At 45.9% G+C, this 11,223-nt stretch overlaps 2 protein-coding genes across 3 annotated transcripts in view; one reads left to right on the forward strand and one right to left on the reverse strand.

Moving 5' to 3' along the window:
* The window catches only part of STRA6 (signaling receptor and transporter of retinol STRA6), a 155,708-nt gene extending 153,242 nt beyond the window's left edge, over positions 1-2,466 (forward strand). For both annotated transcript variants that reach the window (XM_075345559.1, XM_075345558.1), the window contains exon 18: positions 2,147-2,466. In XM_075345559.1, the coding sequence (XP_075201674.1) occupies positions 2,147-2,307 (161 nt within the window). In that variant the 3' untranslated portion in view covers positions 2,308-2,466. The remainder of the gene's footprint in view (positions 1-2,146) is intronic.
* On the reverse strand, positions 1,276-4,648 carry LOC142303812 (immunoglobulin superfamily containing leucine-rich repeat protein 2-like). Its single transcript, XM_075345560.1, has 2 exons — positions 4,566-4,648; positions 1,276-3,899 (listed from the first exon to the last, which is right to left on the reverse strand). The coding sequence occupies exon 2, from the start codon at positions 3,894-3,896 to the stop codon at positions 2,784-2,786; it is 1,113 nt and encodes a 370-aa protein (XP_075201675.1). The 5' UTR covers positions 3,897-3,899; positions 4,566-4,648; the 3' UTR covers positions 1,276-2,783.
* Positions 4,649-11,223: the final 6,575 nt, after the last annotated feature.

Raw genomic sequence — 11,223 nt, forward strand, 5'->3', positions numbered from 1 at the left:
GGGAGGCAGGAGTGTGTAGGGATGGGGCAGTGTGATTTGTGTGTGTAGGGGGTGATGAGGGTTGCATTGTATTGTGTGTGAGGGGAGGCGTAATGGGGGGGTGCCTTGTGTGTGTGTGTTTGTGTGTGTGTGTGTGTGTGTGTAGAGGTGATGGGGGGGTGCATTGTGTGTGTGTGTGTGTAGGCGGTAAAGGGAGATGCATTGTGTGTGTGTGTGTAGGGGGTGATGGGTGGGTGCATTGTGTGTGTGTTTTGTGTGGGGGGAGTAATTGTGGGTGCATTGTATTTGAGTGTGTGTGTGTGTGTGGGGGGGGTGATGGGGAGATGCATTGTGTGTGTGTGTGTAGGGGGTGATGGGTGGGTGCATTGTATGTGTGTTTTGTGTGGGGGGAGTAATGGGGGGTGCATTGTATTTGTGTGTGTGTGTAGGGAGAAAAGGTGGGTGCATTGTATTTGAGTGTGTGTGTATGTGTGTAGGGGGTGATGGGGGGTGCATTGTGTGTGTGTTTGTAGGGGGTGATGGGTGCATTGTGTGTGTAGGGGGTGATGGGGGCTGCATTGTGTGTGTGTAGGGGGTGATGGGGGGTGCATTGTGTGTGTGTGTGTGTAGGGGTAAAGGGGGTGCATTGTGTGTGTGTAGGGGGTGATAGGGGGTGCATTGTGTGTGTGTGTAGGCGGTAAAGGGGGGTGCATTGTGTGTGTGTGTAGGGGGTGATGGGTGGGTGCATTGTGTGTGTCGGAGCTGTGTGTGTCAGAGCTGTGTGTGTAAGAAGCAGTCTATGCAGCCCCCCAGAACTATATGGGTCCCCCAGAGCGCTATGTCACCCATCCCAGTAATGAGTACACCACCAGAGCTGTTTGCCACTCCAGTAACGTCTATGCCCCCTGCCCCTCTTGTAATGTACATATTGTAGCCCCCAGCCCCTCCTGTGATGTATATACAGCAGTGCTGTCAGTGTGCAGTCATGTCTGTTAGTGACAGCCATCGTGAAACACAGCCACATGTCCTGAAGGAGCTGGACGGAAACAAGCGGGAGAGGTGAGTGAGGCTGCTGGCGACTTCTCCATATTAATACCTGTAAGGGCTCATGCGCACGTAACTGCTGAATATTCTGCAGCGATTTGACAGCACATGTGCGCGTCAAATCGCTGCAGAAACACTGCATAATGGATGCAGTTTTTCTTTACAAAAAATGCCGATTTCATGCGCACGTGGCGTATTAGAGTGTAGCGATTCGGCTGCTGCCTGAAGTGCTGCGTTCTAAGAAGTGACGTGTCACTTCTTTCATGTGCTTTGGATGCAGCCCCTGCTCTGTCTATGGGAGGGGCTGCACTCAGAGCGCATGAAATTGGCTTTTCATTACGGACTCTTTCTGTAGCGTTTTGAAGTGCACGTGTGCTGTTCAAATTGCTGCAGAAATTTCTGCAGGGACAGAACGCAACGTGCGCACATAGCCTAACTCTACTTTCTGTGTATAAGTGACTGCTGTGAGTTATCCTGGACTGTGTCTGTATTGTAGTACTGTAAATCTGAATGTGGCAGAACAGGATAAGATAAATGTTCATTGGATTTATATCTAAATGCTTCGGTTCGCGCTCTACTGTTATAGCTAAAAATGTTAACGTTATGGGGCCCCCACCAGATTTTCTGCCCAGGGGCCCCCACCAACCTTAATCCGGCCCTGGTGACGAGTACACTTGCCCATCCCTACTAGTGATCCTTACAGGAAATGTTGTATATTCTCTCTAATGGTGGTTATTTGCATTAATTTTCTCATCATTTTTCTATGAATAACTGCAGTCTTTTTCTACGCAATCATTTACAATATCTGTCAATATCAAGACATCATACTTTTATTTCTTTGTTCAACTGTATTTATTTCTTTCATTTTATATTTCTCATCTACCGTTTCATGCCAACTTTGCATTCCCACCTAAGAATATTGCAATACATATAATGTAAGATATCTTATCCCTGAGAGTAAACATTTCCATATTCATACCAACTTACCAATACATTTTCAACCATACCGTAATTAGCCTACTCTTTAGTCGTTATTTAAATAGATTTCTTTGCTTAATTCTATCAGCAATTTTCCATTAAATTCCACATCACAAATTACTGAGAACTTTTTGTTTTTGTCCAGGAATTCATCTGATGCCAGCAGATGGTCGACCACTGAAAGGAGCACGTTCTCATGTAGCCCGAGCCCGCTGGGGTCTTGCATATACTCTAATCCACAACCCATCTCTTGCCAGTCATCGAGGATCAAGAACTATTAATGGATCTCCCACACGTTCTAAATAGCACCCGGACAACAACCAGTGACATTCCAGTAACATAGTCTACCTCCGACCTCACTTCCCTCCTATCCCCTAGAAGCACTGCTGGACAGGGTGGGGTTTTATAAGGGGATGGTGGCCCCCTATATTTTTGTAGTTTAGTAAAATATATTTCTCCTTTAGAGCACTGTTTCATTTGCTTCTATCAATAACTTGCTTTACATGACTCTGATGACCTCATTTGTGATTTAGGCATCCGGTAATCTTATTATGCTTCCTTGTTATATCTTTTATATGTACTACTAAATGTGTGCGTTGTCTACTTTATTATTCCTATGTCTTTTGTATATTTCTCTGGTGTTCACAATACCAATTGTGAATTTGAAGCTGCAAGTTTATACACTACAGGAGTTTATATGGAGATTATGTTTCCTCTGTTGCACATGTAATATCACATAATATCCCAAAACTTCCAAAAAAGACAGTTCTTTTTTATCGTTCTCAAGAAACTTTGTGCCATAATACCATAACCAAAGCCTGACATAATAACCTGGACCTGTCCATTATTGATGACCCTGCATTTGTGATTGACCCCATTTTTCCAGACACCAGAAAAAGGAGAAGTTTCTCTTCTGGATCTACTTGCCAACCTGAAATTTGATGATGAGCTAAAGTGACTGAAAGTTCTCCAGTATTTTCTGTTGTGTAGTTGGATACACGGCAAATATAGGCTGTATCCTGCTTAGTAGGAGTTACTGCAACACTTCCATTCTTAAATTTTCTAATTGATACCTTAATGTCATTGTAGTTTGGATTGCCTCCATCTTTTTGAATCATGAAGTAAGGCTCTCCAACCTCTTTGCAAAGCAACAAAGTATCATCCCAAACGGGATTATCACTAATTATCTCCAGTGGTTTTCTGCACTGTAAGTCAGGCACCTTGTCTAATGAGATATCCTTTAAATCCTTAGGCGATAAGCAGATAATTTCTTTTTTTCTATCGATCGTGGTCCATGTTCTTTGGATCCAAATGATTAGCCATTCCAAGGAGCAAGAGCAATGGAAGGAATTTCTGTGAAGCTGAACATGTGTCAGAGAGGTCAATGGATCAAAAAGACCTTCGGGCAAAGAATATAAGTGATTGCTGCTGAGTTGCAGAGATCTCAATCGCCTAGAATTGTGGAATGCCCCAAATGGAATAGTAACCAGTTGATTGTTGTTGAGATTTAGAAGCTCAAGATCTTCAAGGGTTGAAAGATCTGTCCATGGGAACTCATCAAGCTGGTTATGACTTATGTCCAGGCTAATTAAACTGGTTAGAAACTGGAATGTGCCAGGATGGATAGTTGTTATCTCATTATATGTGAGATACAGTGATGTCAGCCTTAAAATATTAGCAAATGAGGTTCTGTTAAGTCTACTGATGTTGTTAACGGATAGGGAGAGCTGATTTAGGTTCTCAGGGAAACCTACTGGTACATGCAATAGTTCTCTGTATGAGCAGTCTGCTGAAGGACGGGCTGTAGTAATGCACTGGCAGGTGGCCGGACAAGATGTGCTTGGCACCAGACACGGGTATCCAACAATGGCAAATAAAAAAATAAAGATGGCCATGATCTGGAAAAAACAAATTGTGAAAAAGATTTGGGACAAAATGGTCAGGTAAGAGCAATATATGACTGCTTGAGGTTAACTACATTCACACATTCAAGATGCCTTTGTACCATGGTGTATTTGATGGCAAACAACACGGAAGCTTTTGATCACCATCATACGCTTTCCATGCATGTTTTATCGGTGAGTATCTATAACCTAGTCCTAATATTTGTTGTACCAACATTCTCTTTCTTATTTCTCAAACTATCCCCTTTTTCATATTAACCATCTCTCTTTCAGTCTGTCTTTCGCTGTACAATAATTCCTCGGCTTGGCAACAGAGCTGTAGGATCTTTGCCAACTCCTGTTCGCACACTTTCCTTTCACATGACACAACCAAATGTTCTGTGAGTAGAAGATATGAAAGCTCGCACTTCCGCTCAACAACAACGACCTCTCTAAGACTTTGATCCTTTAGCCTTTCTCGATCATCACTATATATATGTAGCTGTCCTGCTGAAACTGCTAATAATTTAGTTTATTCTTCACTTGCTCTATTAAGGAATGTTTACATTGATGTACAATCTGTTCACACTTCTGGCTTATTATATCCTAATTATCTGTTTCTAACGTCTTTCCCAGCAATACCGTCATACAATATACAGTGCACAATCCTACTCCTCTTACCTGAATACAGCTTTCTCCCACGCTATTCGGATAACAAAAATAAACTCAGCCCTTCTTTTTCTCTTCCTCTAGCAGACTGGGGACAGCCCAAAATTCTTTATCCAGAGTTAAAGCAGAAATTCTGCAGCCTGTTGTATTTGTCCCTCCTCCACTGTCTGCTGTCTGTCAATGCCTGTAGTCCACAATTACTTTATGCTTCAAAAGGAAGCAAACTGATTCCAAAATACTGTTTACATAGTTTCACAGAAATGTCTAAACTGCAGCTTCCATCTGTGCACAAGTCTGATTTGACCTTTAGAGTCTCATCAGAACAGAACACGGGATTCTGGAAGTAGTATGAACCATCGAAATATAATTTATAGATTACAACAACATTTCTTACAAAATACTTAAAGCAGTTGACCACTACTTAATACTTAAAGGGAACCTGTCACCACATTTGGTGACTATAAGTTGCGGCCACCACCAGTTAGCCCTTATGTATAGCATTCCAGAATACTGTATATAAGAGCACAGGCTGCACTGTATAATGTTAAAAACACTTTTATAATACTCACCTAGGGAGCGGTCTGGTCCAATGGGTGTTGCTGATCTCCGGTTCGACGCCTCCTCTCTCCGGTCCATCACCTCCTCTCTACTGCGATCTCCGCATTCCTTCAATCCAGCATAGGCCGACACTGCGGTCCTGCGCAGGCAAACTTTGATCTGCCCTGATCTGGGCAGATCAAAGTACTGTAGTGCTCAGGCACGAGGAAAGGTTAAAGACCGACCATGCATGCGCACTACAATACTGTGATCTGCCTCCTGCGCCTGCGCAGGACCTCAGTGCCGGCTAGTGTGCATGACGTAGGACGAGTGATGCACATAGGCCTCAGAAGAAGTGTCGCGGGCGGAGGAGGGGACGCCGCGCTCTCCCACTGCTCGGGTCTGGCTGCCGCGGCTTGCTGCTGCCGCTGCTCGGTGGCTCAAGCGATGGGCCGGATCCCAGGGACTCGAGCGGCGCTCCTCGCCCATGAGTGAAAGGGGTTGTTTGGGTGTGGGGATTGTTTATTGTCCGTGACGCCACCCACGGTTGTGGTGATTTGTTGGCACCACCGCTGCTCTGTATGGCGATCCCGGGAAGGATGGTATGGAGCAGCCAGTTGTTGTGCTGCCCCTCCGTGGGTAGGGGTTGGTGATCCCGGGGCCCAGTGATGAGGTGGGAGATGCAGGGCTTGGTAGGCGCAGGGACGCGGGGGCAGCGCTGTGCCTTGCGGCACTGTGGTACTCACTCAGCCTGAGACGATGACACAGTTCTCGGTAAAACACATGGCTGGAAAGACGGTTCCCACGGACGGCTGCACTTGCTTTCCCCAGTAGGTGACGGTGACGGTCCCTCTGTCCTGCACCTAAATTGACAATGGTTGCGATGGGTTCACACCGGTAACCCGCTCCCCGGCTTGGATATGGGCCGGAGGAGCCCTACTTTGCCCGCAGGCGCTGGCCCTGAGAAACTGGTGCCCTGGCGGTGGCGGTGTCTCTCCGTTGCGGTTGGACTGTTGCCTTCAATCGGGACTTGGTTGTTAGGAGACAGACGTCCCCTTCACTGACAGATTTGGCAAATTATGGCGACTCCTAGCCTTGCCGGGATCCGAAAGGCCCCTGCCCTGGTGCTGACTGTTCTTCGTATACTGCTCCAGACCGCCGGGCCACTACCCGTCCGCGGTCCTTCCAGCAACCTCCGAGCAGTCCCCCTGCAGACTATCACCGCCGTCTAATAAAGCAGGATAGAAGCAAAGTCCTGCACCACCGCAGATTACCTGCAATATCGCTTGCGGTACCGCCTGTGCCTGTGCTCGGGTGGAGAGCCTGGAGGGTCCGACAATCCAAGAGCGGGGTGCTGGTCATAAGGCAAAGTCCATTGATGAAGCGTGAGAGTAGAAAGAGACCGCACTCAATCCGCTGTGAAGGATTTCTTTATTCAAACACGTGCAGAGTGGAGGGCTGGAGACACACTGTGAGCTGGCTCCTCAAGAATGGACGACAGCTGTTTCGCCCAAATTGGGCTTCCACAGGTCCACATGTGGAGCTACGGCTACACCCCTTTTAAAGGAGTGCTCACAGATTGCCCCAGACCACATAAAAACAAAATAGGAGATTTGTGTATGCATATAAAATACATGTATCCATTTCCATGCATGAATTTACAACAAATTTTAAACATATAAAAGAACACACTTGAATAAAATGAAGCAATGGGTGATAGAAAGGCAGAACTATCATAGGAACACAGATAGATCCACACGATCGTTTAACCCTTGGGGGCCCTGTGTCCCATAATTAATAATTAACCTAGCCTCCTCTTGTAGCAACAATTTGTGCAGGTCGCCCCCCTTCAAAGGGAGGGAGACCTTTTTAAGGCCGGCAAAACGCAAAACGTCGGGGTCACCATCATGACAATCCTGGATATGGGAAATTAATCTGGGAGAACCTTTCCCTGATGTTATTGAACTGTAATGTTCCCTGAATCGCACATATAAGCATCTTATAGTCTTGCCTATGTAGAACCTGCCACAAGGGCAGAGCACCACATAGACCACAAACTTGGTTTTGCATGAGATGAATTGATGGACAGTGTGCAAGTGCGGGCCGACTTGTACGGAGCGACCTTTTAAATGCTGGCTGCAAAAACGACACTGACCGCACCGGTAATTCCCTGGTGGGCAGCATTTGTCTAGCCAGGTTGTCGACTTGGTAAGTCTGTTCCTCACAAGTCTGTCCCGCAAATTGCCGCATCGTCTAAACGATACCAAAGGATTGGACATTGTCCTATCAGATAAAGCCGGATCACTCTTCAAGATGTGCCAATTTCTGCAAAGAGCAGTTCTAATGGCATGCTCCAGAGGTCCAAATTTAAAATTAAAGACAAACCTACCCAAATTGTCAACACATTTTCTGGTGCGGTTTTTACGGACAGACGTGGCGCCGTCTGATCTAGCTCTCTCACAGGCTGAATCAATCAGTTTTTTTGGGTAACCTCTTTGATGCAATCTAATCTTCAACTCCTGAGATTGTTGAAAAAAAGATTCCTCTGAACTGTTTGCTCTACGTACTCTCAGGAATTGACTGTAGGGCAAACCCGTCTTAATGTGGAGGGGGTGGGCACTTTGATAATGAAGAAGGGAGTTTGATGCCGTCGGCTTTCTGAACAACCTTGTACAAATATCACCCTCCTTGATAGAAACCTCAATATCTAAAAAATTGAGAGTATCGCCACCATATGAGGAAGTAAAGGACATATTCATGGTGTTACAAGTGTTGAGATAGGACACGAAATCTGCAAAAAGGAATGCAATAGACAATTAATGGACAGATCTACCTATTGTCCTCTTTCTGCAAATCCTATTCAAGATTTTAAGAAATCTTTGGTGCGGTTGCTGGACAAATACGTGGGGCTGGGTTTTCTGTCTCGCTCACAGGCTGATAAACTAATTCCTCCTTTTCCTACAAAGCCCCACTGGTATTGCATACCAAAGATACATAAGAGCAGGGATAATCCACCTGGTCGCCCAATAGTGGCCGGCATCGGCTCTTTAACAGAGCCTTTGTCGCACTATTTGGACTGGCTGTTAAGACCAATTATGAGTCATATCCCCTCTTATGTCAAGGATAGCAGTGATTTTTTAACACTGCTAAAGGGTATGACATGGCAGGAGGGCTTTGCTTTAACCTCGATTGATGTGGAGAGTCTGTATACCCGCATTCCTCAGAATTTGGGTATACAGACTGTTAGGGATTTGGTGGCGCAGACTGGAAAAGATGCGTTGTTTTGCAGTTTCATTGAGGAAGCCCTTGATTTCGTTTTATCTAAAAACGCTTTCATGTTTTTGGACAGTTGGTACTTGCAGTGCAGGGGTACCGCTATGGGTACCCCTGTCTCTTGTGCCATGACCAATATTTTTTTGGGCTCCTTTGAAAGCAAATATGTTTTTTCTGACACCAACCCTTTTTTGAAATATATTCGCCATTTTTTGAGGTATGTGGATGACATATTCATAGTGTGGGCTGGCACTGAGGTCCTTTTTGCAGATTTCGTGTCCTATCTCAACACTTGTAACACCATGAATATGTCCTTTACTTCCTCATATGGTGGCGATACTCTCAATTTTTTAGATATTGAGGTTTCTATCAAGGAGGGCGATATTTGTACAAGGTTGTTCAGAAAGCCGACGGCATCAAACTCCCTTCTTCATTATCAAAGTGCCCACCCCCTCCACATTAAGACGGGTTTGCCCTACAGTCAATTCCTGAGAGTACGTAGAGCAAACAGTTCAGAGGAATCTTTTTTTCAACAATCTCAGGAGTTGAAGATTAGATTGCATCAAAGAGGTTACCCAAAAAAACTGATTGATTCAGCCTGTGAGAGAGCTAGATCAGACGGCGCCACGTCTGTCCGTAAAAACCGCACCAGAAAATGTGTTGACAATTTGGGTAGGTTTGTCTTTAATTTTAAATTTGGACCTCTGGAGCATGCCATTAGAACTGCTCTTTGCAGAAATTGGCACATCTTGAAGAATGATCCGGCTTTATCTGATAGGACAATGTCCAATCCTTTGGTATCGTTTAGACGATGCGGCAATTTGCGGGACAGACTTGTGAGGAACAGACTTACCAATTCGACAACCTGGCTAGACAAATGCTGCCCACCAAGGAATTACCGATGCGGTCAGTGTCGTTTTTGCAGCCAGCATTTAAAAGGTCGCTCCGTACAAGTCGGCCCGCACTTGCACACTGTCCATCAATTCATCTCATGCAAAACCAAGTTTGTGGTCTATGTGGTGCTCTGCCCTTGTGGCAGGTTCTACATAGGCAAGACTATAAGATGCTTATATGTGCGATTCAGGGAACATTACAGTTCAATAACATCAGGGAAAGGTTCTCCCAGATTAATTTCCCATATCCAGGATTGTCATGATGGTGACCCCGACGTTTTGCGTTTTGCCGGCCTTAAAAAGGTCTCCCTCCCTTTGAAGGGGGGCGACCTGCACAAATTGTTGCTACAAGAGGAGGCTAGGTTAATTATTAATTATGGGGCACAGGGCCCCCAAGGGTTAAACGATCGTGTGGATCTATCTGTGTTCCTATGATAGTTCTGCCTGTCTATCACCCATTGCTTCATTTTATTCAAGTGTGTTCTTTTATATGTTTAAAATTTGTTGTAAATTCATGCATGGAAATGGATACATGTATTTTATATGCATACACAAATCTCCTATTTTGTTTTTATGTGGTCTGGGGCAATCTGTGAGCACTCCTTTAAAAGGGGTGTAGCCGTAGCTCCACATGTGGACCTGTGGAAGCCCAATTTGGGCGAAACAGCTGTCGTCCATTTTTGAGGAGCCAGCTCACAGTGTGACTCCAGCCCTCCACTCTGCACGTGTTTGAATAAAGAAATCCTTCACAGCGGATTGAGTGCGGTCTCTTTCTACTCTCACGCTTCATCAATGGACTATCACCGCCGTCTGCTGACCTTGCTGTCACTGTCCGGGGCACACACCCGGACCAACTTCAGGCTTTACTACTGTCACTTTTCTCTCACTACAACTCCACTGTTTACTCCTCCTCAGACTCTAGTCTGGCTTCAACTGCCTGGTTCTTCCCGCCTCCAGGGCTGTGTACTCCTCGGTTGGTGGAGCCAACCGCCTGGCCCACCCCCTGGTGTGAACATCAGCCCCTGGAGGAAGGCAACAAGGATTTTAGGTTAGCCTTGGTGTTCCTAACTGGGGTGTAGGGTGTGGTGGTGTGATGACCTGTGACCCCTGGCTTGCCCAGGGCGTCACAGAAGGAGGATGGTGATCGCTGCAGAGAGGAGGTGCTGGACTGCAGAGCAGCGACACCCATCGGACCAGACCGCCCTTTAGGTGAGTATTAGAAAAGTGTTTTTTACTTTCTACACATTAGCCTGGGCTCTTATATTCAGCATTCTGGAATGCTGTATATAAAGGCTCACTGGTGGTGGCCGCAGCTTATAGTCGACAAATCTAGTGACAGGTTCCCTTTAAAAGGGTTGGAACACTGCCGATTCAAAGGAATAGAGGGTGGATCTTCAGTACCTGGCTGCAGCCACAAGAGTTTTGGTGGAGCTGTTGTGTTCCGCCACCATCTGAGAACCTTTGACCACCATTAGTACCGGAAACAACTGATTTGCTGATGTTTCGGGTGTTACACTCCCACTAATCTATAAAAAAGTAGTGGCCATCATTTACATTGATTTTCCTTGTTGTGATGCATTTGAAAATACAGTATATGTATGTTACAAATCGGAACTGCTGTACCTGCAAGCAGCCTGCTGTGGTTTCAGGTGCGCCCAGCACGCCGGCCGCCGTTTTGGCCCGTGCCTCGGGTCATACAGCTGTCTGCTTTCTCCTCCACGGCTAAGTGTGAAGAGGCGGCTAGTGCGCATGCGTGTGTCGATTTACCCCAGCCAGAGCCTAGTCCAGTGTTTCGCCTAGTGAGCATGCTCAGCCTGATAGTGCCATTTCTGAGGCTAAGTCCTTGGTTCAGGTTACTGAGCATGCTCCTACACTTAGTGCGAAAAGCCTCTTTGCACAGGTACTTCGATATTGTGCCGTTTCTAAGTCCTGTGTTGTGCCTACTGAGCATGGTCAGGCAGATAGTC

The sequence above is a fragment of the Anomaloglossus baeobatrachus genome, chromosome 4, assembly GCF_048569485.1.
Source record: "Anomaloglossus baeobatrachus isolate aAnoBae1 chromosome 4, aAnoBae1.hap1, whole genome shotgun sequence".
NCBI classification, from domain to species: domain Eukaryota; kingdom Metazoa; phylum Chordata; class Amphibia; order Anura; family Aromobatidae; genus Anomaloglossus; species Anomaloglossus baeobatrachus.

Bases quoted from the DNA above. Each gene is read 5' to 3' on its own strand.
- LOC142303812 (XM_075345560.1), bottom strand. From the start codon at position 3,896: ATGGCCATCTTTATTTTTTTATTTGCCATTGTTGGATACCCGTGTCTG.